This window comes from Yarrowia lipolytica, chromosome 1B, assembly GCF_001761485.1.
Source record: "Yarrowia lipolytica chromosome 1B, complete sequence".
Lineage (NCBI taxonomy): Eukaryota > Fungi > Ascomycota > Dipodascomycetes > Dipodascales > Yarrowia > Yarrowia lipolytica.
Window position 1 is genome coordinate 741,967 of NC_090771.1, and position 26,099 is coordinate 768,065.

The 26,099-nt window shown below is 49.8% G+C and overlaps 8 protein-coding genes across 8 annotated transcripts; 3 read left to right on the forward strand and 5 right to left on the reverse strand.

Moving 5' to 3' along the window:
- Positions 1-281: 281 nt before the first annotated feature.
- On the reverse strand, positions 282-2,507 carry YALI1_B07444g (uncharacterized protein; the record flags this gene model as incomplete). The annotated part of the gene is made up of 1 exon (XM_500530.2): positions 282-2,507. One exon carries the CDS (start codon positions 2,505-2,507, stop codon positions 282-284), a length of 2,226 nt encoding a protein of 741 aa, XP_500530.2.
- Positions 2,508-7,068: 4,561 nt separating this feature from the next.
- Positions 7,069-8,124, reverse strand: YALI1_B07500g (uncharacterized protein; the record flags this gene model as incomplete). Its single annotated transcript, XM_500531.3, has 1 exon — positions 7,069-8,124. One exon carries the CDS (start codon positions 8,122-8,124, stop codon positions 7,069-7,071), a length of 1,056 nt encoding a protein of 351 aa, XP_500531.2.
- Positions 8,125-11,654: 3,530 nt separating this feature from the next.
- Positions 11,655-12,233, reverse strand: YALI1_B07538g (uncharacterized protein; the record flags this gene model as incomplete). The annotated part of the gene is made up of 3 exons (XM_500532.3): positions 11,655-11,834; positions 11,992-12,072; positions 12,231-12,233. 3 exons carry the CDS (start codon positions 12,231-12,233, stop codon positions 11,655-11,657), a joined length of 264 nt encoding a protein of 87 aa, XP_500532.2.
- A 735-nt stretch (positions 12,234-12,968) lies between these two features.
- On the forward strand, positions 12,969-14,429 carry YALI1_B07549g (uncharacterized protein; the record flags this gene model as incomplete). Its single annotated transcript, XM_500533.3, has 1 exon — positions 12,969-14,429. The coding sequence occupies one exon, from the start codon at positions 12,969-12,971 to the stop codon at positions 14,427-14,429; it is 1,461 nt and encodes a 486-aa protein (XP_500533.2).
- A 211-nt stretch (positions 14,430-14,640) lies between these two features.
- On the reverse strand, positions 14,641-15,846 carry YALI1_B07578g (uncharacterized protein; the record flags this gene model as incomplete). The annotated part of the gene is made up of 1 exon (XM_500534.2): positions 14,641-15,846. The coding sequence occupies one exon, from the start codon at positions 15,844-15,846 to the stop codon at positions 14,641-14,643; it is 1,206 nt and encodes a 401-aa protein (XP_500534.2).
- A 2,001-nt stretch (positions 15,847-17,847) lies between these two features.
- On the forward strand, positions 17,848-22,565 carry YALI1_B07598g (uncharacterized protein; the record flags this gene model as incomplete). The annotated part of the gene is made up of 2 exons (XM_500535.2): positions 17,848-19,848; positions 19,935-22,565. 2 exons carry the CDS (start codon positions 17,848-17,850, stop codon positions 22,563-22,565), a joined length of 4,632 nt encoding a protein of 1,543 aa, XP_500535.2.
- Positions 22,566-23,274: 709 nt separating this feature from the next.
- Positions 23,275-23,907, forward strand: YALI1_B07652g (uncharacterized protein; the record flags this gene model as incomplete). The annotated part of the gene is made up of 1 exon (XM_068281999.1): positions 23,275-23,907. The coding sequence occupies one exon, from the start codon at positions 23,275-23,277 to the stop codon at positions 23,905-23,907; it is 633 nt and encodes a 210-aa protein (XP_068138100.1).
- An 89-nt stretch (positions 23,908-23,996) lies between these two features.
- Positions 23,997-25,556, reverse strand: YALI1_B07675g (uncharacterized protein; the record flags this gene model as incomplete). Its single annotated transcript, XM_500537.2, has 1 exon — positions 23,997-25,556. The coding sequence occupies one exon, from the start codon at positions 25,554-25,556 to the stop codon at positions 23,997-23,999; it is 1,560 nt and encodes a 519-aa protein (XP_500537.1).
- Between the last annotated feature and the right edge of the window lie 543 nt (positions 25,557-26,099).

A 26,099-nucleotide genomic window follows, 5' to 3' on the forward strand; every position in this document is an offset into this window, starting at 1 on the left:
TACTACTTCGTACGGTGAGAGTATTGTACCTGTAGCGCAGACGTGCGAGATATTTATAGGTATGGCAATCGAGTACACAATGGCTTAATACATGAAGTTGTTGTTGTTGTTGCTGATTAACAGAGAAGACAGAGAAAACAGAGAAGACAAAATACTATGCATGCGTGTTTTGAAGAAAGAGTATACAAGTACAAGTACACGTATGTACTACAGTGTTGCATTTATGCATTCACGATATAACTTATCCAACTGAAAACTGTACGATTCATGCAATTGTCCAATTAGCACAGGCCCAGCTGTGACTCAGCTGTCTTTCGAAGATCCACCTTTCGAATCTTGCCAGAAGCAGTCTTAGGATAATCGCCAACAAAGAATACATACTTGGGCACCATGTAGTGGCCAAGCTTGTTTCGAACCCACTCCTGAACTTGCTCAATCGTGAGCTTGTCCGAGTCATCGTGCTTAACATGCTGGTGGCCCTTGTGGAAGAAAGCGTGGGGTGTGACAAAGGCACAAACAGCTTCACCATACTTGGGGTCCTTAACACCCACCACAGATGCTTGGGCAATCTTATCGTGAGCAAAAAGCACGTTTTCGATCTCCAGTGGGTGGATGTTCTCCCCGCCTCGAATGATCAGATCTTTGAGTCGACCTGTAACCTTGAGGAATCCCTCATTGTCCATGCAACCCTCATCACCAGTTCGCATCCATCGCACGCCGGTGGCGGGATCGACAACCATAGCAGCAGAGGTCTTTTTGGGATCGTCCTTGTAGTATTTCTGTAGCGCATAGCCGGAAGTGATGATCTCGCCCTTCTGGCCAGTGGCCAATGGAGTGAAGTCAAGCTCAGATTCAGAAAGGTCCTCCTGCTGGGACTTGATGATCCTGCATGAGGTGTGAGGCATAATCTGACCGACAGTTTCAACTCGCTTCTCGACAGGATCGTCAGGACGTGTCATGAAAGTCACGGGAGCGGTCTCTGTCATTCCGTAACAGATAGTGAGTGCTTTGAGATTCATGGACTGGCCAAGCTTAGTCATGAGTTCTCCAGGCACAGCAGATCCAGCAGCGATACCAGTTCGGAGCAGTTCAAAGCCAGGAAGGAAATTCTGCCCGGGGGCCTTAGCCTCCTTGAGCTCCAGGTCCTTCAGATACTCCAGCTCAGCCACGTACATGGTAGGGACACCATGGAGACCAGTGCACTTATACTTTCGAACATTGTCGATTGCAGAACGAGCACAAAACCACTCGGAGGGATAGACCAAAGCAGCACCAGTGGTCAGGGCAGCCAGGTTAGACAGTACTAGACCAAAGCAGTGAAACATGGGAACAGGGATGCACAAACGGTCCTGGTTGGGGGCAATTCCATTAACAGCAGGACCTGTGGCAGGCTTGAGGCCCATCCGGGTTCCAATGAGATGACCATTGTTGAGCAGGTTTCGATGCGTCAAGCAGGACACCTTTGGCTGCGATGTGGTTCCGGAGGTGAATTGCATGTTGGTGATGTCATCGGGGTTAACGGTAGCTGTGAGTCGTCTGATCTCGGTGGGTACAGATGCAGGGAGGGTACCATTGGCAACAGCCTTCTTGTGTTGGAAAACGATTTCATGCATGTCCGATTGGGAGCCCTGAAACTTCACATCCTTGATGGTGTCAGCTCCAGGAGTTTCACCGGAAGCCAAATTGATGAGAAGCTTCAGCTTCGACTTGCCAGAAGCATTCAAGTTGTCGATGACCTCTTGGCAAATGGGAGCAGCTGACTTCAAGGTCATCTTGCCAGTGGCTTTGTCCTTTCCACCAGGGAGATGGGAGGTCATTATGAGAGCCTTGGCCTCTGTGGCGGCCAGGGCAGCTGCAAACTGGTTTGCCGTAAATGCAGGGTTGAGGGGAACCAGCACCAGTCCGAGCTTCGAGAGACCCATCTGGAGGGCAGTGTATTCCCAGACATTACCGCCACACACCGCAACAGAGTCTCCTGACTTGAAAACAAGGCCTTGTTCACGAGCGTGGGCGTACAAAGAGTCGGCAAACAAGTTAGAGAGCTTGAGCAGCTCCGAGAATGAGAGGTGAGTTTCGTCTGTGTACTCGCTAGTTCGATCCAGAATGGCGTTTGCAATATCAGGCTGTTGGTACGCTGAAATCAGTGCAGGGTATTCGCCCTTCGAGCCCCACAATTCCCGCTGCGCTGGTGTTGTGTAATAGTCCCACGAGTGGGACTCAATCAGAGCTGGAGAAGAGCAGCCAGTGACCTCAGATATGCCAGGAGTAGACAAACCCGAGTACAGTCGCTGGGAATGACCCTGGAGAAGTCGTGAGAAAGGTAAAGAGCCTAGTCGTACATTTCTGGGAGTCAACCACTTAGGCCGGTCTTCCTCCGAAGTCGTAGATCTAGTGGGTCGGCTGCAAGCGAGATGAAAGCTTCTTTGGGGGCTTGTGATGCCCTGTGGCCGTGCCGAGAGTTGTGTAGAAGCTCGACGGAGGGTGGAAGGAGCTCGAGGTCTCAGCATCGTGTTTTGTGTGTGTTTTGGATATCTGTGGAGATGTCATGGTCTCACTCCCCCTGGTCTTTATATGTATGGCCATTTGGTGTGGGGTTTGGAGTGCATAAGCTTATACTGACCGCGGACATACTTCGGCGCGGGGAAAATCTGGGGTCGGTTAATATGTTATGGTGGGGTTCGAACGTTGGGACTTCCAATTCGGGCTAAAATCGGTGTCTGAAATTCGGTCCTTAAATGGAATACATGGGAATCGAACCCTGATAATACAAGTTCCAATGCGATTCGGGCTTTCGTCGGCGTAGTTTCTTCGGCCATTAGCCGGGGGGGTTCCAACAAGAATACTTCGTAAGTCGAAATCGACATGAAAACAAAAGGTAAAACCAGGGCATCTAGCCCAGAGAGTCTCTGTCAGAGATTTGCGAGGGTCACCTTGAGCTTGATGTGCTTATGCTGTGCAATGGTCCTTTCCTCCGTCATTCCACACATTCTTGTATATAGTCGATTATTCATGGGATGCACGGGCTGCAAATTGGACTTCAGGCTTTGTTTACTTATTCAATCATTATTCGTCCAGAGAGGGAATATTTTCTCCGCAGGATTGGAACGTCGACCTTTGATATATTGAAAAATGAAAGTGTTGCTGCACATGTCAGTTCGTATTAAAACATCAGAACAGTTGCTTCATGAATATCTATCAGAAGTAGAAGTCGTTCTGTCAAGTGATGCCCAAATTATGTACAGATCAGCATACGGAAGTCTCAGAAGAGAAATTTCACCAGTTTGAAAAAGAGGTACAAGAGGTACTCGTATTGGCACCCTGAAATTAAATGGGTCCTCAACAAAAAAAAAAAAAATGATTACGAAAAGAGAGATGCTTGGGCAAAATTTCAAGAAATATAAAAGATGAAGCACAATGTCAACTGTGGTTGATTGCACTGTACACCAAGACATGGACGACTACTGAAACAAGCTACGAAACAACGGGCACGTGTGTCTACTGGTAGCTTCAGTTTCTTGTGCCGGTGCGGGGTCACCACTAATTTCAACAGCTTAGTGTTAGTCTGATATATATCGACTATAAGAACCATGTACTACCGTGGCCATCGTTATCGTGAACAGTATTTACTTGAATACGCAAAGCGTCTGTCTGGTTATTCAGTATGTACATACTTACAGTACATGCTGTAGTTATACTGGTGGTTCTTTTACCTGTACAGTACACAAACTATCAGCGCCCTTGCGCATTTTCTGCGCTACTTGATAAGGAACTTCAATGGAACATGGTAGGAGTATGTGAGTGGACTGATTCGTTGCTACGGCTACTGCAAGTAGTGTATGCGCTTTTATGGGATTTGAAATAGGCCGCTAAACTAGTACATACACAAGTGCCGAGACCCATGGTTTACTGCTGTCCCCACAGTACTGGTACGGCACGAGCACCGGTACTATCGATCATTGTACGGCCACTATGACGCATAGCGTCGTGGGGGCCGTACAATATTTACGCCCATGTATGCACTGTACTTGCATACTTGAGGTATGCAGCAGGCATGTGGTGATCGTCTTAATGTGCGAGTGGTACGGTATCTTATCTATAGAAAAGTGTCGATTAATTCCTGACAGACTTTTGTTTATTTCTGAAATTTACACGTATCTCGGCAACATCTCTCGGCAACATCTCTCGGCAACATCTCTCGGCAACATCTCTCGGCAACATCTCTCGGCAACATCTCTCGGCAACATCTCTCGGCAACTCCTTCGGTATACCTCTGCTTCTCTAGCAGTTTCTCGCGGCGATAATTACGATACTGCTATTCGAACCTCGAAGGTTATCCGGAAGTAAAAACTGCCAGGCTAAGGATCTCCATAGCTATGATCCAAGCCAACTGCTCTTGATTATAACGAGGCGCGGCTACCAAATAGTTTGTAGCGTGGTTATCAGCCAGGAGAGGATGGGCATCATCTTGGGTACGATAACTCACCAACGTTATCCTATATATATATATATTATACATATCGCGAACTGTACCTCGGTAACTCCGGCTCTATAACTGTTCGATGAGATTGTAAGTTACGTACAGGTGGTACTCGTACTAGAATCAGACGAGAAGAGCTGTCAGTGACATACCTCATAGACTGTTCTGGGCTTCATAAGACACTCCAGGATCTTCATGATAGGCATACGCTACACTGTGAGCTACGAGTACATACCGTAAAGGTACCACGGGTATTTGATTTGTACTGTACACGCCTACTCAAAGAGTCTTGGAAACAGACTGTATAGCATAAGCTATGAATAAAAATACAACTAATGCCTTGTACGGGAAATTTCGAATTATACAGGAATGAATCCCCTTCCTCTCGCTTTTTTATTGGGTTTTCTATATACTCGGCCCTCTGTATGCACGTACAAACCTGGAGTATACCGTCGCACACTGGTGCATCTACAAGTATGTACTACTGTACACAAACTCACAGAACTAATCGAGTTGGTATAAGTATCGTACAATACTGTACCCAGGCCAATTGTTTCCATGAAGGATATAAAAACAAAGGTACAACAGCACAGTATGTTGTTACCCGTACTGGGACAGTACCAGTACAATACATTGTAGGGTATGAACATACACCGCTAGAGGCATTTCCTTTCAAGTAGTCCAAGCTTGGAATTCCAGTTTTGTGTTACTACTACGAGTAGCAGTATTTTCTGGAAAAGAGGAAAGGCGGGTGTATATGGACAACAGACAGGGCTTCTGGGTACGCAAGCCGCTTCAAGGCTGCTGCAGCAACAGTATGTACTTGTACTGTAGGATGCTAATGCGGCAAACGCAAAAATATGCACGGATCGACTGGTGTATCTGACTATGAGTAGCTACAATACCGTTCACAACCTGAGACTTACATGGAAATAAAAGGCATGGGGAGTAATGGCACAGGCGTATTAATAGCTCATTCCCCTTTATAATCACTCATCGAGAAGGATAAGCCTATCTACAATTGACTATAAAGGGCAAAATTAATTTGAACTCGATCACCCGTGAACAGCATGCTCCTTGTAGTTGAATTGACAATTCAATCAACGGATGTTTGGATTCACCTTATTGCACAGTATATCAACCGAGCGCATTGTACGTGACACCGCCTCCTCGGAACCATTGACCCATATCAGTCTATTATAGACATCCCGCTCCGATTCTTCCACTTCCCAACCAAAGCAAGCAAGGCTGAATCTGACAGCAGCTGTCACGCACATCAACTGTAAAGTAATGAAAACGGCGCTCCGGAGGCGGATGATAGACCCACTGGACCCGATGCAGGGTGACCCCGGCCGAGCCGAACCGTGTGCTGTGTGGGGTCACGTGACCGTTTCTATTCCTGCCCTGCCAAGAAACAAGCGGATACGGACACACGTGTATTGAACGTTTGGGGTCCGTATCCGTGATGCTTTAGTAGTAATAGAATGTACTGTACGTGGTTGTATGAATGTTGGTCCGCGATCATCCAGTGGGAAAACTTATGTCAGACGGTAAATACATGCTTACACGTATGAGTACAAGTAGCTACCTGTTATAAAGACGAAGACATAGCCTGGTGTATACTTTGGGCCCCTCCTCCAACTTACATTTTTTGATTGGCCACATCGACACCCAGCCGGTGCAAGACTTTAGTGTATGTGACATTCCGACCAATAGTCCGACGTTTTTAGCTGTCACACGTCAAGCAGTTAAGGTGATGGCTTGTAATGATTATGAATGTGTCTGGGTGTGTTAACTTTTACATTGCACGGCCTCGCCCCTCCTTGTCTCACCATCTCGGGGCTCGGAGCTCAGCCGTGCCCGAGTCCCGGTAGAGAATAGGAATGGTCCCCATACAAAATTCACAAAAATTTCAATCACAATAGAGGCATTTTCTTGGAGTCGTGCCCTGCCGTTAGGTCTCATACCATCGACGTGGCCACATCTGGCCAGACCCCATATTTTGTGTTCATGTCAAACGCTCTTCGCAGTTTTGTATCCGGGCTCCGACTTAGCCGCAGGCAGAACCCTATCGCACGTCCGTATGTGGGTATCATCACAAGAGCGCATGGACTGTGAGTCTAATGCAGCTGGAACTGAGGGCGGCTGACAGAGCAGGAAAATGGCTCAAAGATGACAGATACCGGCCACTAATGCTTGACAGCAAGCAAACAGCAGCGGCTCTCTAGGCTGGAAGGGTTAGGTGATGAGACTAGAATTTTTCCACGTCTCTAAACTTGCGCGGTTTCAACTTTGTCGTTTGGTGCTACGGCGCGACACCTCCGCCACTTCTTCGGAGCTCCGCTGTCTTTGCTTGGTTCTTCCTAAGACTTTTCATTTCTCTCATCTGATTCAGCCTCACTGCTAAACTATACTCGAAAGTTAGATGCGCCAAGAAAGCGTAACTACTCAAATAACTCCGAGATATGGGACTAAGAACTACGAGTGCTGAAACGACGTTGTACACCAAGATCTCCAAGTGGTGTTCACTACTACGAGTACAAGGAAACTGAGCATTCATGTTGCAAATTTCATATATCTATAATAAATAACTACTGGAAAAATCGGCATTGCCGAGTCTCCACGTGGGAAGATACCCAATCATCGACATTGTCGAAATGCATTCCACAGGCTCGACAACAGCCGCTCTGGCCGTTTCGATCCTTCTTCTTGGTGCCCACAGGGTACTCAAAGTGCATGGCCTTGAGGTGGTTCTTGTAAGTATCGCAGCGCGAAAAGCCTCCGGTCTGGTGGCACAGAGGCTCCTTTTTGTCATCCTGATGCTCCTTGGTCATGAAGAAAGGACATCGGAATGGGGCGTCACCCCGATGTGATTTCAGATGTCGGAAGAGGTCATTGGGTCGTGCAAATCCTCGTCCACACTCGGTACAAGTGTGTGGTCGGGCCACCTCGCTGAGATGCGTAGACTTGTGGGTAGCGAGGTTAGAGAAGAACTTCAGGCACTGAGGACACTGCTTCTTTCTTCTTGTAGGATGGGGCATAGGCTGGGGAATGGAAGTGGGGTAGTAGTACTGCTGCTGGGGAGGGTAGTACTGGGGAACCTGTGCCATCTGAGGCACCTGGGGCATCTGAGGAACCTGAGGGGCGTAATAGCCCATGTTGGGCTGAGGAGCGGGGGCTCGGTAAGTAGTAGGGAATACATGAGGCTGAGCGAGCGAAGTCAGAAGAGCCACAGGAGAGGGAATTCGTGCCTCAGTCTCAGGCGAAGAGGGCGAAGGAGACGGAGGATGCTGGTGCTGGTGTTGGTTCTGCAGCTGGTGTTGGTGTTGGTGTTGGTGTTGGTGCTGGTGTTGCTGATGCTGATGCGAAGGGTTAGGCAGACCTAGGCCAACTACACTGGGAAGGGTACACGTTCGGCAGTTGGAAACGGGAACATGCTGGGTGGAAGGGTAGTGGAGGTCTTGCGAGGAGCCCGAGTTGGTTCGTCGCTTCTTCAGACTGGGGGAATGCTCGTCGTCGGAAGGAGATGGGGGGGTGTGAGGGTAATGGTGGTCTGGGAGTATCTGCTGGTGGCAAGATCCGGTACAAGAGGCCTTGGTGGGCTCCTGATTGGTCAGGGATGATATAGAGAGTCGAGCGTCAGGCATGATGATGAGTCTTCTTTTGTTTTAGTGTGCTTGTGTTTTGTTTCTGGGATCACACTTTCATGAGATGTCTCTTCTCTGATGGCGAGGCGCTGATGGACCCCCAGAGTATATATAAAGCTATTCGATTTCCAGCATTTTGGCTATTTGGCGGACATAACTAAAAACTAAAAAAACACTCGTTTTTGCCTTTTAGTACCCTTTAAGTTTCCAGTCTTTTTCCCTCGGACAAAAGACTGGGAACTTTATAAGCCAAATAGTTACATCCCCCCGCAGATGAGGAGCGCAGATGAGAAGCTTAGCCAAAGGGGAGGGATATTTGAGTTTGGCGGTCTTACCAACAAAGTCCGGGTTTTGCCCAGTTGGTGCTGAGAGTACGCACTGAATGACAACCAGTGACAACTTCAGAGCCTTGTCACACAAAAACATAGCCATTACGAACTAATTCAAGCCTAGTCACATTGGACGTGTGTCTTATCGGGAATTCATTTCGACTAACCGCTTCTTGGCAAATACCGCAATCAGATTGGGTCTTGCTTGTAGGCTGCAAAAGAGCATTACACAGATGTGAGTGGGAGCTGACCGCGTGGCTAGCGGCACTAAAAAAACTGGCTACTGAGCACAACACAGTTTTTAAGTCCATGGAATTAGCAGGGTAGTAGGGACGACTAGTCGGAGGGAACCAGGGGGCGGCTTGACCTTCACTACGCGAATTTTTGGTGGGGCTCTTCTCACCATATCGGTAGCGGACTTGAATCTTCATTCAACTTCTGTTTGGTGGCTTTACGGTATGCCGCACATGATGCGGTAGAGCGGCTTAGTTATGTATGAACCTTGACATGCATGTTTAAACCGGTTAATACCGCAATTGCTAAGTGTTAAACGGCGCATCGACCTCTGTAAGCTCCACTACAAGTACAGTACCAAGTACAGTAGCTCAGTTGGACAGGAGTAAAACAGGTCGCACGTGTGCGGCTGATTAGGGTACGAACACAACAGCAGCTCGGGGCAACATAGGAATGCTTGGCTATAGAAAAAAAAAGGAAAAACCGAACCAGGTATATCACCGAGCACCACAAACCCATGGTTACACGAATTCAATACACAATGGCGACGATACCACATGTTCTCTGCGTCGCCCCCACGTTAGACGTACGGTATGTGTGGTACAAATAACAATAGTAGCTCATTCCTAATGCTGAAGGCGACACAGCCCTCGAAGTGTTGGGACCAGTTCCAAACTCATCTGTAAGGGTCATTCTTTAACCTCCACCAACTAAGAGGCGCTGCAGTAGACCAGATACGCAAAAATTTATTCTCCCAAACTGCGGCTCAGGTACGTTCAGCACGGCTACAGAAGACCCGTGCTTCCGCCCTGAGAGTATTTGGTTGCTAAATGTTAACGACATCGGCACGGGATGGTACTTTGGCCGACAATGGGAGCTATGGGGACAATTGAAAGAAACGGGCAACTTTAGCCGAGTGTTTTAACCCGCACAACACTCCCCCTTGACGTTTCGAGGGCCCCTCCTATGGCTACAACTACAGTCTTCCCCACCATCGTTGCAATTCTCGGATTTATATGCATGATATGTCAACTTAGAATCACGTCTGGAACCACAAGTGTATCTCTGTTAGTTAGTCCAAGCCCTTGTCCGGGGCCACGAGGCGCGTGCTGTATAAACCCCAGTCATGGTACCCGTTGGTGAGGCTCTAGCAGTCTAATAATGATATGTGGCAGGAAATGAAAAAAAATAAGCCCAGTGGACATAAAACTGAGCATTCATCGCCAAATTCTTGGCAGGTACGCCACAGGATTCGCGGCATACATTCTGATCTATCACCTCGGCCCTGCAAAACCGCTTCAGTTTATTCGTACAATGCCAGGCTCCACCAGTTACAGCCCCACATGTATAAAAGCCCCCCAACGGTGTCCACCACAAGAATGGACTCTCTTTTCCAGGAGTTATCCAATAAGATTCTCCTTCTCGAGAGGCTCGTGAGCAAAGTATACTTATGTTGGAATTCAAACTGGTGAAGCAAACGGTATTCAGATTTCCCGGAGAAGCATTAGTATGCTGTAGGCGTCCGATGTAAGCTACGCGTGGCGATGAGCTAGCCCCCTGTACGATAGTGTGTGCCACACCAGCCGAGCTGTTAACTCCTTCTGGACGTGAGTGAAAATGGTAGAACTCACGTAAAAGAGACGAAAGTCGTTATGATGGGTAAGTCCGTGAATTGGACGACGAGCAGGCCTACTGGAGAGGGGGGTGGGACCACCGGGTGCCATAGTATCGACTTGCACCCCTACACAGGTGGGGAACTTTTTGGTGGGTCTATAGGACTTATTACTTGGTTGAGGTGTACGCGAGGTGGTTTGTCAGTCTGGGCTCTAAGCGGTCCTCTGTGAACGAGGATGTGGTTGCCACCAAGACTTTTCAGTGGCACATGAATTACTGCTGTAACCGGCACCTGAGACCAAGACGACTCTGATGAGCTTCCCCTCTGTAATGCTTCAGCTTAGTTATAAGAACAGCCAAATACCTCCGCCAGCCAGCCTGGACTAAGACGCTAATAGAATTCACGTACTCGTCACCTGATAGAGTTATTAGAGTTTCATTTCATTAAATAGGCTCAGAGGTGCCTATTTAGGCAACACATACACCATGGCGAAAAGCCGACTTAACGAACAGTACGAGGCTTTTAAGACATGCACATAACTAACGCCGTTGAAGTATCCACGCGCCTCCTGTATATGAATTCGACATCCTTCGGGATTATATCATGCCGGTTATTGGCACGTACATAATTGATGCTGTGGGTGTGGTACCAATTACTAATCCCACCCCATAGACTACGATTTGTGTGCGTCTTATCATAAACACGGCTCAACGACCCCGCACACTCTGACCGTCTCGGATTTCACAGATTACATCTTACTGTCCTTTGCAAGACGCGTCCAGAGTTTGGTCTCCGTGGTGTCAGCCGGACCTGTTCTAAACCGCTCACATTGTGATCTGGGAAATGTGTGTTTTGAATGCCACTCGGCCGCGAGGTTTGACTGGGCTCATTGATGCTTGTGTTAATGTCTGGCGTGAAGGCCAAACGAACACATCTACTTGTAGCTCCATGTGCATTATTTGCCACTGATGAGGACCTTTTTTGGATATCTATTGGACAGAATTTCCCGGGAGCAAGGTTATCGAAGTGCTCACGAGATCACCTGAAACCACCACATTTGCAACTTAGATGGCCTGTATATACAGTAGGAGCACCACTAAGCGAATCTCCAGAAAAGCACCGAGTACGCGTGTCAGAACAAACCAGTACAAGTACATACATGCCATCGGAGATGCCCTCCCCCTCTCTGCTCCAGTTTCTCTAACTTATCATGCCACAGTCCAGCCGTAGAGCCTACTCGGTACCTGTACAACGGTGACTAAGCAAAAGGACTACTCACATGCGACGCCTGAATAATACATCTAATTAATCTGTCACGTATATACTTGGGTTGCACGCAACAAGGGTGTTTCCTAGGTGGACTTCTTGGCGGCAAGCTTCTTCTTCTCCTTCTCGGACTGCTTGATCATGACGGAGCTGACGAAAGTGCCGACGATGCCGAAAGCAATAACCAGGAGGATGACGGGGATTCGGATGGCCCACACTCGAGGAGGGAAGAACTGGTGCAGGAAATGCGACTCATCCACAAAGGGCTGGGTTAGAAAACGGTGTTGAGAACACGTCGCAATGATTTCAGATCCAAGGATGGCAGTTAACTCGCCTCAAAGGTACACCAAACCTTTGATCTGTCATCTTCAGCCGTTCAGGCTAACCGGCTAGATGTGATAACAGAAACATCTCAATACTCACAAGAATGAAAGTCCACGAACTGTAGTAAACGAAAACAATGGTAGCCACGGCGAGCATACCGGCACCAACTAATTGATCGAGCTGTGTTAGGTTAGACGAAAAGAACAGCTGGCGACACGACCCTAGTCACCAGCAGCGATGAACTTGTCCAATAGAGGGCACATTGGGCCTAGATCTTCATTGGGAATGTCGTCACAAACCCCGGATAACTTCTCTCTCCCCCCTTTCCTCGTGCTCACCATGTTGTGTCTGTCGCGAAAGATGGATGTCGCGTTATGCACTTTGTGGAAACCAAGTTCGTGTCCAAAAGTCACGTGATGAGCTTAACTTTACAGGAGATATATATATTATACCAGAACCGGCTGCTGTACCTTGTACCTGTACGATGATCAGTGATGAATACTTGTACTTGGACAAATGGAGACGTGTAGAAGCTCTCTCTCAGACACACATCGAAAAAGTGAATGGTACCGTCCCTGGTCTCTTTTTTTCTTTTGGAACAATTAAGATGTTACGTAACCACCATACAGTGCACTTGATGATGGAGTGACCATGAAATAGTGAGAATCCTGATCTATAGAATCAAGTGGCACCCAAAGTGATATACTCGATACACACAGCTCTAGAGAGAATTTGATCATGGCAGACATGTACAGGAACTTGCACTTGAAAGTATCCACGTATCGTACTTACACGACTTGTAATTAGCTGCATGCTGTGAACAAGCACATATAGTAGGGTTTCGGAGTCCGGTGGTACGGCGATTTCGGGAAATAACATGTTGTGAATACCAGGTCAATTAATAGGTGAGGTAAGGCGCTAACTATATGTGGACACTGGATAGACACACAACCAACAGTCATTACTGGCAACAATCACTCAGATCTCATCGACAAATCATTCCTCTTTGGAAAATAAGGGTAAGGGTTATGCACCCCATATCATACGGCACTGTTGTGAATGCTACTTAAGCCCCCATGAGCCGTCTGTGTCGCCCTTCAACAATTATGTCGCATTTCAAAGCTGCCGCCAACGATTTCATCGACTTTGTCAACGCCTGCCCTACTCCCTACCACGTCGTTCATGATGTGCGTGCCCGTCTTGTGAAGAACGGCTTCAAGGAGCTCAAGGAGAAGGCAAGCTGGAACATCGAGCCTAATGGGCGGTACTTTGTGACTCGAAACGAATCCTCCATCGTCGCTTTCACCGTTGGTGGAAAGTGGAAGCCCGGTAATCCCATGGCCATTGTCGGTGCTCATACTGACTCTCCCACATTCCGAGTCAAGCCAGTTTCCAAGCGAAGCCCTAGCGGCAACTTCCTACAGATTGGCGTGGAGTGCTACGGAGGAGGAATATGGCACTCGTGGTTCGACCGAGATCTCAGTGTGGCCGGTCGAGTGTTTGTGAAGGATCCTACCACTGGAAAGTCCCAGATCAGACTGGTCAAGGTGGACAAGCCTATCCTCAAGATCCCCACTTTGGCTATCCATCTCGACCGATCCGTCATGGAGAAGTTCGAGTTCAACAAGGAGCAGCATCTTACTCCTGTTCTTGGTCTTTTGGAGAAGAATCTCAACAAGAAGAAGGAGGAAGAGCCTGTGGAGTCCGAATCCGATGCTACCCCTCACCAGGCACTGGAGCAATGCCACGACCCGGCCCTTCTGGGTCTTCTAGCCTCTGAGCTCGATGTTACCCCCGAGCAAATTGACAATTTTGAGCTGTACCTTTTCGACACTCAGAAGTCCTGCATTGGAGGCCTCAACGACGAATTTATTTTCTCTCCTCGACTGGACAACCAGGTCTCTTCCTACTGTGCTACCGAGGCTCTCATTAAGTCCCTAGATACCGTTGAGAAGGACGAATCTATTCGAGTTATTGGTCTTTTCGACCACGAGGAAGTTGGATCTCTTTCTTACCAGGGAGCTGACTCGAACTTCCTGCCCGCCGTCCTCAGCCGACTGGCAGGAGCTCCCGGCCAGAACGACGGCTCCGACGTTTCCATCAACTACCAGTCCCTCGCAAGCTCGTTTCTGCTGTCTGCCGACCAGGCTCATGCGTTCCACCCCAATTACCCCACTTCCTACGAGTCTGCTCATCGACCTGACATGAACCGTGGACCTGTCATCAAGATCAACGGAAACCAGCGATACACCACTGACGGAGTGGGAATGGTGCTGATCCAGAAGATTGCCGAGAAGGCCAACCTGCCCATGCAGAAGTTCGTCGTCAAGAACGACTCCTCCTGTGGCTCCACTATTGGCCCAATGCTTGCATCAAAGCTGGGCCTTCGGTCCATTGACATTGGTAACCCCCAACTCTCTATGCACTCTGTGCGAGAAACTGGAGGATCTAAGGATATCTACTACCTAGAGAAGCTGTTCATCGAGTTCTTCAACAACTTCGTGGAGACTGACAAGCAGATTGTCTACGACGAGTGATAACAAACCTGCATATAACAAATTCGCATCTCATTAGTAACCTTCACGAGTATGAGTAAAGTACAGCACATACTATGTATGCCACTACACCTAGGATTACCTTGCACCTGTGTTATATATTATATATTTATATTATATTTATATAATATTTCTTTTTCCCTTCCAGTGTTGATCAGTACCACAGATGAGTAGCAAACACTCTTAAACCCATCTAAGTCCCCTTCTTGAACACCTTGTAAAACTTGGTACGAAGTGACTCTTTCTCGAACAAATGCTCGTAGGAAGATGTCAACTCGGCTTCTCCGCCGTCCTCCAAGTCCTCTTCCAAACTGCCGAAATGATCCGAGTGGCACGCTCTCGGGGTGCCTTCACTAGCAGTGACCATGTCCTGGTAGGAATAAGCGCCACTGAAATCAGTGAAGTTAATACCAATGGGACCATTGGCCTCCTCTTTGTCAGAACAGGCAACACTACTTGTAGCTGCACTGGTACTGCTAGCCTGGCTGGCACCACTAACCCCGCTGGCCCCGCTACCCCCGCTGGCCCCGCTGAAGCGAGCCCTAGCTCCACCGGAGCTATTGTTGGTCTCTTCCATAAGGGAAGAAACAGACTCTGAGTAGTCACTTCTGTTCAATGCAGCTCCTCCTCGACCTCTTTTGGCTTTCTTGAAGAAGTCCTTGCTATGTCGCTTGGTATCACTCCATTTGGCCTTCCACTGGTCACGGTGGCGCTTGGGGGTTGTGGTGGTCATCCCAGCCGTCGCAGCACTGTCCTGATAGAGTCTGGCGTCCCTGCCTCCACATTTGATCATCATGTCAAGTGCATCTGATGGAGACACAGTTTTGCCTGGACTAGCCGTAGCAACGGCAGGGCTTCCGGAATCCATCACCAAAACGTTCACCACGTCTGGGGTTTCCGGGTCCTCATCCTGCCAAATGTCTGCCATGAATAGCTTCCCAACAGGGAGTCCCCCGCTGCTGACAGAAACCCGTTCTAAAATAGGTTTCTTTCCTGCGACGAAAGGGGTACTTCCCGGAATGGTACTGTGAAGGCCAGATGATTCTGGAGTGATGGGGCTAGTCGAGTTGACCATTGGGGGCGACATGCCGTTACTCTCTGAGGATTCAAGGGTATCGAAAGCTGTCACCACGCGATCTCTTCGCTGTTTCTTAACGACTAATGGGGCAAAGTAGCTTTCTACTTCAGGAGACACACACGGTGAGGACTTCGGGGTCTCCGCCAAGGTGCGGCCGTCCAGGGCTCTTAGTAGTGACACAAACGAATTTCCTCTGAACTCTAGCTGCTGGGGATGCGGGTTGTAGGACTTGGATGACTGTCTGAAGTGAGGAACGTTGTGGTCGATGGTCAATTCCTCCAGCTTGTATGGTGCTGGCTCAATGTAGGTTGGTTTCAACATTCTGGGTAATGTGCCGGATGGGTATCAGGTATTTGTGTAACTGAGACTCTGGTATCTCTGGTATCTCTGGGTCTCGAGAGTGAGACGGTATCGTCGAGCAAATGTAGCAGATCACCAAATCTGGGACGGCTGTTTCCTGTTTCAGCTTTTATTGGCAGATGCTCGTCTCTTTTTGGATTTGGTGGGGCTGATAGCGGATGTTCAAGGTCAAAGTACCGGTACAAAGGTGCGTAATCTGGATGGCTTAATGTGAGGCTACAACTTTAAGGTACAGTGTACATACTGTACGGAAGACAGTGGGGCAAACATCAGGTGGGGTTGCAAAGAGATGACTTTGCGGGCCTGATAAGAAAACTGATGATTATGGCCGACTGAGGAGCCTCTGGTTACTGCAGATGACCCCTCACCCCTCAAAAATAAAATAAAAAAACTCGTCTTCTATGAACCGAAAAAGTGAACACCATCAATTTTGGACGCTTGCTTCAGATAGCTTGTTCCAAACTCTAGCCATTATCGTTCGGGACTTGCGATGCGGCTTTTATTGGGCTGGACGTTCTGTTTCTGTGTTGGAACATTGCTGGATCGGCAGAACTCGTACATACTTTTTACGTTGATTAATTGCACATCCAAAGAGACCGGCAGTGGTCGTTGATCTCAGACGACTGGTTGGAGGAGCTATTGTTGGAGTGTTTTTACGACAGGTCCTTGGCTTAGGGGAAGATATTGAGCTCCCGGTACTGCGGTGCCAAATATTCGTACGTACTTCACTCTGCTCATCACGCTCATTGCGCTCATCCTGCTCTTCCTGCTCATCCTGCTTCCTTGCAGCCGTATTTTTAGAACAAATCCGACTTGTCGTGATGGTTTTCTGAAGAAAAATGGTTTTTGGTCAAAATTAGGTTCGGCTATTTGCGTGCACAAACATATTGTTATGGGACACAACGTCATAGGAGCCACGCGAGAATGCACCCAAAGCGAGACAGTCCGGCCAGCAAAAACCACAGGCTCCAACTAACGAAACTGCTCCAATTTAAAAGCCCGAGAACAAGGTGCTGTTTTCTACCACAAGTTGAGATTCGCAAGCGTCACACCACATTTACACACTGCTACAGCCTCTCCAGAACTGCACGTCCATGCAGGGAGATGACAATAATAGCAAGGCAGGCGGCAGCAGTGTCACGTGCCCTTCCAGCCGCGCTGCATGCCCAAGACTTGCTGTTGGGTCGATGAATGGGCGCAATGGTATTCAAAAGCTGGGACACTAACATGATGGGGTCAGCGGATCTTAATGCCAGCTTGCACTTATAATACGCCCTCGCACAGCACTCTCCAAAATTCACGCATCTGTATTATTATATTGCCAGCTGTTTCAACTCAGGCTATGATGGTTCACATTGTTCGTAACTCAACTGACGCCAAAGTTCACACGGTCCAGAAACAACAACACGGCAGGAACACAGTGCGGTGACGTGTCCAGATTGACGAATGCGTGGGCGTGAGTTTGTGTGCAAAAAAACAAGTCGGGGAGTAACAGTAGATAGCTAGGAGCACAGGCGGAGCGGTATCCTCAAAACACGCTAACGCACTTCAACAGTGTCTCTGAACTGTAGCCAAAACAAGTACATTTCCTGCATGCATGGATGGGACAATAGGGGAGACTTGTCCATAGTTAGCATACTGAGCCTAAGGGTCACAGCTACTGTAGGTGTGTTTTGGAGAGATCAGTCTACAGGTGAGGTATGTGGAGTAACTACTTGTAGCATTATATGACCCCTTAAAAAAACCACAGCGACGAAATAACCAGCGGACGCGTCCCCCACGTCGCCCAGACACCCCTACAAGACCCTCCTATCCACACAGACCATTCTCCCAGCAAACTCTGGTATCGCGCATCGTCGGCCCACAACAAACATACAGCACACAACCATCGCAAAAAGGCTCCCTTCTACATACACCCACGCAACGCAATTGCGCAGAAAACAGCAAGCGCAAAAAACAGCCATGCCTGCCCCGTCGATTGCGAAATCGTACTCGCGGTCTATGGGTCTCAACCGCTCAGACGACGAGCAGTCCCCCCCGCAGACATACGCAAACATGCCGGGTGCCTTTGCTCCCCCCCCTCGGGGCCACCAGTCGCGCCCGTCTCAGTCGTCCATCGATCTCCAGCCAACGTCTTCGTATACCCGAGAGGGCTACCACGACGAGCCGTCCTCTCCCAAAAAGCACCATGGAATGCGCCACAGCCTCAGCAAGAGGTTCTCTGGCTCTTCCAAGGCTCTGAGTTCTCTCACTGGGCTAGGACGACGAAACTCCAAGCGACGAGGAGACTCCAGTACTGGAAGCAGTGCCCCGACATCGCCTGCCATGGAGGACTACGCTCACTCTCCCTCCCACTCCCATGCTCATGCCAACACTAGCATGCAGTCGGTGACGTCACAACAAACACACCTGGGAAATGTTAGTCAGCAGTCCTTCGCAACCGCCCCCGGAAACTCGACTGCCTCTTTGTCCCACAGTGGCCAGACCTCCAGAAATGTCTCGAGCGGTTCTACCGTCCCCGGTGCAGTCCCCCAGGGCAGCTACGGAGTCCCCGAAAAGCCCTACACTCCCGCTGCCGACAGGTCCCAAACTGCCCCCGACTCTGCAGGAAACAGCAGCTTCTACAACCGGACTCTCGACCCCGGCCGAACGCTGGATCCCGGTAGAGCTGGCGGCCCCGTGTCCCACGCTATCCCCGCTGCCCCTGCTGTTTCTTCTGCTCCTGCCCATGCTGCCGCTGGTGCTGCACCCTCCCACACGCCCGCAAACTTTCCCCAAGTAGCAACTCAATTTGGGTGGGAACAACAACAGCCGCACACGAGCATGGTAGAGAACACCGAACACGAGCACGTCAACGACCAGACCTCTCAACACCTGGCCAACATGCACCTGACAAGTGACGGAGCTAGCAGCGACTACGAGGAGGAGCAGCAACAGCAGCATGCAGGACTGGGCCTGGGGTTACATCATGACCCCAGACGCATGAGCACCGCTTTCCAAAACCGAGCCGAGGAGCCCAACCCCGACGAGCCCGACCAGGAGCTGGACGACGACTATGAGTACGAAGACTCTCGGGAGATCCTCGACGACACTCGAGACTACTCTGCCCAGGAGCAATACGCCCAGGGATACGCCCAGCAGCTCGAGAGGGAGCATCAGCGACAGCAGTACGAACGACAACAGCTTGAGCGACAGAAGTTTGAGCAGGAGCAGGAGCAGCTACAGCACCAACGACAGTTGGAACAGCAGCGAAAGATGGAGCAGGAGCAGGAGCAGTTACAGCGACAGCAGTACGAGCAACAGCGCCAGGCACAGCTCGCCGCACATGCCCAAGCCCAGGCCCAGGCTCAACAGCAGGCCCAGGCCCAGGCTCAGGCTCAGGCTCAGGCTCATGCTCAAGATCAGGCCCAGGCCCAGGCCCAGGCCGAACAGCATGCGCAGCCTGCGTCACCCCTTCAGCTTCAACCCCCTACACAGACACAGCCCCCTGTGAAGATTCATGTGGCTCCCGGAACGCACGTCCAGCAGCATTCCCAGCCTCAATTGGCGCGGGGTTATGAGCCTCAGTACACTAACAACGACAGTGTCACTGCCCACTCTAGTGCTCACACTGCACACAATGTCAAACCTCGACCTCAGGTGACCATCCCTGCGGCTTCCCCCGTGTCTCTTTCTGGATCCCCAGTGTCGCCTCGACCACCTATTCCTCAGACACAGCCTGTCCAGCAGCAGCCTCCTGCTCCAACACACGCTGCCCCCAACGTTCCCAAGGCTTCTTCTCCTGTTGCTACCAAGGCATCATCAGAGCTGCCCAAAACCACCGAGGAGTGGAAGGAGAAGGGTGCTGCCACTGCAGTCAAGACTGAGGTGACTCCATCTGGCGAGTCCACTACAAAGATTATCCGGAAGGGTGTCAACGATTTCTCGTTTGGGCGACCCCTTGGTGAGGGTAGTTACTCTACAGTAAGTATTGCAGAATCATGCATTGGATTGGGAGATAGCAACTGTGATACTGTTTAAGTATCTCTGGCGAAACTCAACTAACACAGGTACAAGCAGCCATCGATCGACACACTCTGCGAGAGTATGCCATCAAGGTTCTTGACAAGCGACACATCATCAAGGAGAAGAAAGTCAAGTACGTCAACATCGAAAAAAACACACTCAACCGACTCGGCGATCATCCCGGTATTGTGCGACTCTACTACACCTTCCAAGACGAGTCGTCTCTGTATTTTGTGCTTGATTATGCTGCCAACGGCGAGTTGCTTTCTCTGATCAAGCGAACTACCTCCCTCAATGAGGAGTGCACAAAATACTACGGTGCGCAGCTGCTGGATGCTATCGACTATATGCACAATAAGGGTGTGGTTCACCGTGATCTGAAGCCCGAGAACATTTTGCTAGATGACAAGATGCGAATCAAGGTGACTGACTTCGGTACTGCAAAGCTCATGGAGCCTCTGAAGAACCCTGACGGAACCGTGTCCGAAAAGTACCCCGAGGATGTTAAGGCGCATTCGTTTGTGGGCACAGCGGAGTATGTTTCTCCTGAGCTTCTCACAGACAAAGCCACTGGTAAATCCTCTGACTTCTGGGCGTTTGGTTGCATTCTGTATCAGATGCTGGCTGGCCGTCCTCCTTTCAAGGCTGGCAACGAATACCAGACTTTTCAGAAGATCGTCAAGTGCCAGATGTCTTACCCTCCCGGGTTCCCCTTTGTTGCCCGTGATCTGATCAAGCGTCTGCTTGTTGTCAACCCCCGTCAGCGACTCAAGATGGATCAGATCAAGAGCCATCCCTTCTTTGAGGGCGTTGATTGGAACGACAGAAAGGCAATCTGGAAGGGTGCTCGTCCAAAGCTGCAGCCCTACCGGCCTTCTGCCAAGTCTTCCAACCCAATGGCTCGACAAGCCGCTATGCCTCCCCACGTGCCATCTACCCAGGTCCAGCCTATGGCTCCCCGGCAGATTCCCAACTACAAGGCCATGCAGCAGCAGTACCGAGCTCGACAGGAGGCCCAGGCTAAGCAGAGTGCCCATGCTGCCGCAGCAGCTCTGGCCATGAAACCCTCGGCTCCCTTTGCCAAGAAGGACAATGACCTGAGCCCAACCAATTCAGGAGGAGCCAGCAAGAAGAATGGATCCAACACTTCTCTCCACCTGCAGACCAAAACATCTGGTCCTCGGCGGGCTGGTCAGACTGGCCCCTCCTCCTCCACAGAGCGACTACAGAGCCCTGACAAGTCCTCACCTAGTCCCACCGCTGCAACCCCCGCCGCCGCCGCTGCTGCATCAAACGGCGCGACAGGCTCAGCTGGTGGAGGCATGGCATCTCGACAGTTTCGATCCGCTGCCCCTGTCACATCTACGATGCCTGGAGGGTTCCCCAACCCTGCTCTTGCCGCTGCTACAATGGCATCACCTCCTCCTGCAGAGCCTGTTACCGCTCCTGCCCCTGCCTCGGCCCCCGCTGTTCCTACACTGACTTCATCTCAGACTGCACCCCAGGCTGCACCTCAGACTGCACCTCAGACTCAGCATGTTCAGTCCATGGTGTTGCCTGAGGATCAGGCCCTGCCTGGCCACAAGGAGGTCCAGCAGCAGCAACATGTATCGAACACTCCTGCACCTTCTGCAGTTCCCGGAATCCCGTCTGTTGCCGTGCCTGGTCCTAGTGCTTCTGTCCCCACTACTTCTGCTGCTGACACCACAGCTGCTTCTGTCCAACCTGGCGATACTACCCAGACCATGATGGATGATGAGGAAGACGATGAGGAGGCAGAGGTTCTACATGCCACCGAGTTGTCTGGAAATCCTCCTCGAACCAACCTCGACAACCCTCCCCTCCTGCCTGCTGCTTCCCAGCTTGATGCTGAGTTTGCTGGTTTGATGATGGCCCATGACGAGCGAATTCTCAAGCTCGGCCACATTTACTGTACAGCCACGAGCCGAAAGGAGGAGGACGAGGAGAAGGAACACCACACACGACTGTCCAAATTTTTTACAGGCCCCAAGAAGAAGCGCCGAATTTTCCTCGTCACCACCCTGTGCAGAGCTTTGGTGGTTTCAATGGACGACAAGCGAATCCGTGTGGAGATTGACTTGATGTCTCCTTACGTGGGAATTCGGGACTACCCTGATCGAAAGAATGGCGGTGGCGTGTTTGCCCTGGAGGTCCAACAGCGAGTCTACTACATTGAGGACAGCAACGGATCAGCAGAGTGGATTCGGGCCATCTCCAAGGCCGCCGAGTATGGCGAGTTCCGAGAGATTGTTGCTGCTCAGCACAATGCTTCGATCGCCAATGCTGCTGCAGCCTCTGCAATCACCCACACGTCCACAACCACTGGTCCCTGGACACGCCGCCGCCCCGCCGCCGCCGCAGCTCGATCGAACCCCGCCACACCCAACATCAACAACGGCACTGCTGCGTTCGGCTCTCCCACCAATGCTGCGCAGCCTGGCTCGCCTTACTTCGACTATGTGGGCCACTCTAATGCCATGTATTCGTCCCCCCAGCAGCAGCAGCTCCCCACGGCATACGGTAGCAACACCTACAAGTTTCAGGAGGCTCCTGCTGTGCCCAAGGCTCCTGTTACCAGCACCACTTCCAAGTTTCTGGCTCGGAACGAGGAGCGGAAGCAACTGAGACGGTTGGGCAACAGACAGCCTAGTTAGACTGGTAATCATTTAATAATATGTTGTAATAGTGTCTATGAGTATGGCGTAGTGTATACAAGTATGTACTGCCGGAACAAGTTCGGATGCATCCTGAGTTAATTCAGCGCTGCAATATTACGATAGTGAGTCAACTGTCAAAAGCCGCAGCAGTGCACTAATAACTAAAAATCTGGGGAAGAACGGCGCTCAAGTAGAAAATGAAGATTGGCCATAAACATGAAAAGTAGAAGGGCGGGTATCAGTAGGGATCCATGAAGAGATGTCTGATTTGAAACACAACTTGTGAAAATGCAAAATTAAAGTCACTGTACGGTACTGTACTACATTTGTATGCATTTTACCACTACCTAGTCTTCATTCGTACTTGTACCGTGGCAAGGTTTGGGGTCATTCATTTAGGAGGGCGTCACAGTCGTGCACTATAAAGGGAAACGAATGGCGAAACCTGTTGCGAAAGGTTTAGTGGAACGAAACCAGAACTTGTAATATAGCCATATTCAATTACTACAAGTAGTCTTCATTGGCTCCTATATCTGTATATTGTACGACAGTACAACCAGGCTACAGGTACAGTACGGTTTTTACTTCGGCCTTCAAAAACCAAAACACACCAACCAACCCTAACCCCAAAAGATCCAGAAATTTCCACGCCCACAACTATAAATGTGCTTTTCTCCCCACATCTCCACAACCAAACAAAACGAAAATGTCTTCCGCCATCAAGAACGTCAAGTCTCTCGCTCCTCTGCTCGACCGAATTCTCGTCCAGCGAATCAAGGCTGCTTCCCAGACCGCCTCTGGAATCTACATTCCCGAGAAGAACGTTGAGAAGCTCAACGAGGCCAACGTCCTCGCTGTCGGCCCCGGTGCCCCCAACATGAAGGGCGACATTGTCCCTCCCTCCGTCAAGGCTGGTGACAAGGTCCTGATCCCTCCTTTCGGTGGATCTTCCATCAAGATTGGTGATGAGGTGAGTATCAATTGCATGGGAAATTATAGACGCCGTTGTTATTATGGCAAGGTCATGGTGGACCCAGTGGCGACTTCAGGACAATGCATTGGTAACACACAATGCTCTGTGATTGCAATGCCTTCATCTAGAAGTCCACTCGCTGATCCATACGATTACATTAAGACACGAGGCGGAACGTCTCAGATCATCCAGATCAACTTTACTAACAACAGGACTACCTCCTCTTCCGAGATGCTGAGATTCTCGCCAAGATCAACGAGTAAACGTGTAAATATAATTGTATATAGCCTTATGGCGGAGACTTTGAACGTGTTTGGCTGTATTCGAGCTGTAGATCTGAACTTGTGTAATGCAATACTGTCATGAATACAGTCAGAGAGACTTTGAAGAGATTAATAATATTGATTTGATATTGATTCAATGCAAGGTGACCAATTGTCCCCTACGTATGTTATTCATTTGTCCACGCCCTTGGCGGCAATCCAGTAGTTCTCTACCTTGTTACGCTTCAACAGATCAACGGCAGAAACCTGGTCTTCGGTATTCTCAGTTGTCCACTTTTTGAAATGCTGTTCCAAAAGCTGACCCTCCCATACTAATGTACATTTGTTCCTGCTGAGATCAGGCAGTTCCTTGACTCCCTCGTCTTGCTCTCGAATAGGTGCAGCTTCGGTCCACTGTATACGTCTCATCATGAGCTTCTTGTATCGCAGCACGTCTTTAGGAGCTCCCTCCACTACCACTAAGTTGAAATCAGGATTCAGTAGAGTGATGCCAGTGAGGTGTAATTGGCGTGCATTGACATTGACTTTGTAGCGGTGTTGATCATCGGCTAACGATTCCACTCGGAACACAGCTGTGAAAACACCCTTGGTCTGCTTGTCTCGTTCCGCCTTGTCTGCAATCTTCTGGGCACGTTCCTCCCTGCTCAGCTTTCGCTCCTGGTTGTCTTGTTCATGCTGCAGACGACGAGCCTCAACTTCCCGTCGCACTCTCATTTCCACAGAAGTGGGATCCTTGATGCTATCAGAAGAGAGAACCGAAATGAGGTTTGTAAGCTTCACCTTAGGGGGAGGTGCAGGGTCCAAACCCAGTCGAATTCGATCCTGTTGATCCTTGTGTTTTTCTGCTCGAGCTTGCTTTCTGATCCGCTTCTGTTCACGTTTGGTAAGGTGCAAAGGTAGAGGTCCTTGAGGTAGATGGGCTTCCCATGGAGCCTTAATCATGACGGGGTGCTGGATGTAACAGGTGACGAGCTGCTCCAACTCAGCATCGGTTTTGAGCTCCCCCTGGAACCCTTCGTCGGTCTGCACGTATGGCATATCCCACCACTCTACCTCCGGAGGAGCTTGCACCTTGTATTTTCGCTCATCAACAGAAATACCAATTTCTCGTTTGGCTCTCTTTGCCTCTGCCTCGGCTTCCATCTGTTGTCGCATGGCCTCCATTTTTGCCTCATACCGCAGCTCCTCTGCCTGCGCGATGAACTTGCCGGGAGCATTGAACTGCAGAGCTCTAGGACGTCTTGCTCGTGGCAGATCAACTTGAGGGTCGAAAAACTCGTCAGTCTTAGCGGAAACAGCACTTGTGTCGAGATATGGGTTGATTTTCTTGAGTTCCTGCTCCTCCTTTATCTGGAGCAACAGAGGGTGTACCTCTTGGTCCAAGCCAATAACAGGAGCAACGTAGGGCTTCTTGGCTTGTCTGTCGGGGAGCTTCTTCTCATGTTCTTTTGACTTTTCTTTTTCCTTTTCCTTCTCCTTCTCTAGCTTCTTGCGCTGAAGTTCTGCAGTCCTTTCCTTGATTCGTGCGAGCCTGTCAGCGACGCTGCTCTTCGGGTCCTTCTTGTCGGTTGTGTCCTTCTTGCCAGTCTCTTTGGCAGCCTGCTTGGCTTTGAGATTGGCTATTCGGGCATTTATCGAAGCCCGCTTGGCCTCAATAGATTCCGAGTCGGTCTTTGCACGTTTAACCGTCTTGTCGTCCCCCTCATTCAAGCCATGTTTGCGTCCCGTCATGATGTGTGATTCTCTGATAAAATGCAATGATGTGAAGTTGAAAATGGTGGAGAGTTTAGAGGCGCATGGCCCATGCAGGTAGCACCAGAGGAGAATTGTAAGCACGAAGCTCCGCGAACATATCCAGGTATGTGTGTGAGAGTAAAACTAGACAGTCATGCTATCAGAACAACCATTGAGATCTCCTCGTCATAATGACGATAAAATTTATGCTATGGTATAAAATCACTGTTTTACGTCAGCGCTGCCCAGCACAGGTATTCACATGTAGCTATGACAAACCACACGGCATATGAACATGCGATAAGGCAACAGGAACATTTTTTTCAGTTGTTCCTCTCGAATAGGGTCACTTTATGCTAGGCTTGTACTATTAACAACTCGGCACCTGCACAAGTCTGAACCCCGACTTGCAACGAATTGTGGGGTGCGAGAGGGACTACTACAGGTACAAACTGAACAGTAAAAGAGGTAGTTGAGCAGGCAACATAACGTGATATCAACCAGGCCACATTAGAGACCCCAAGCTGCGGGTGATCTCTA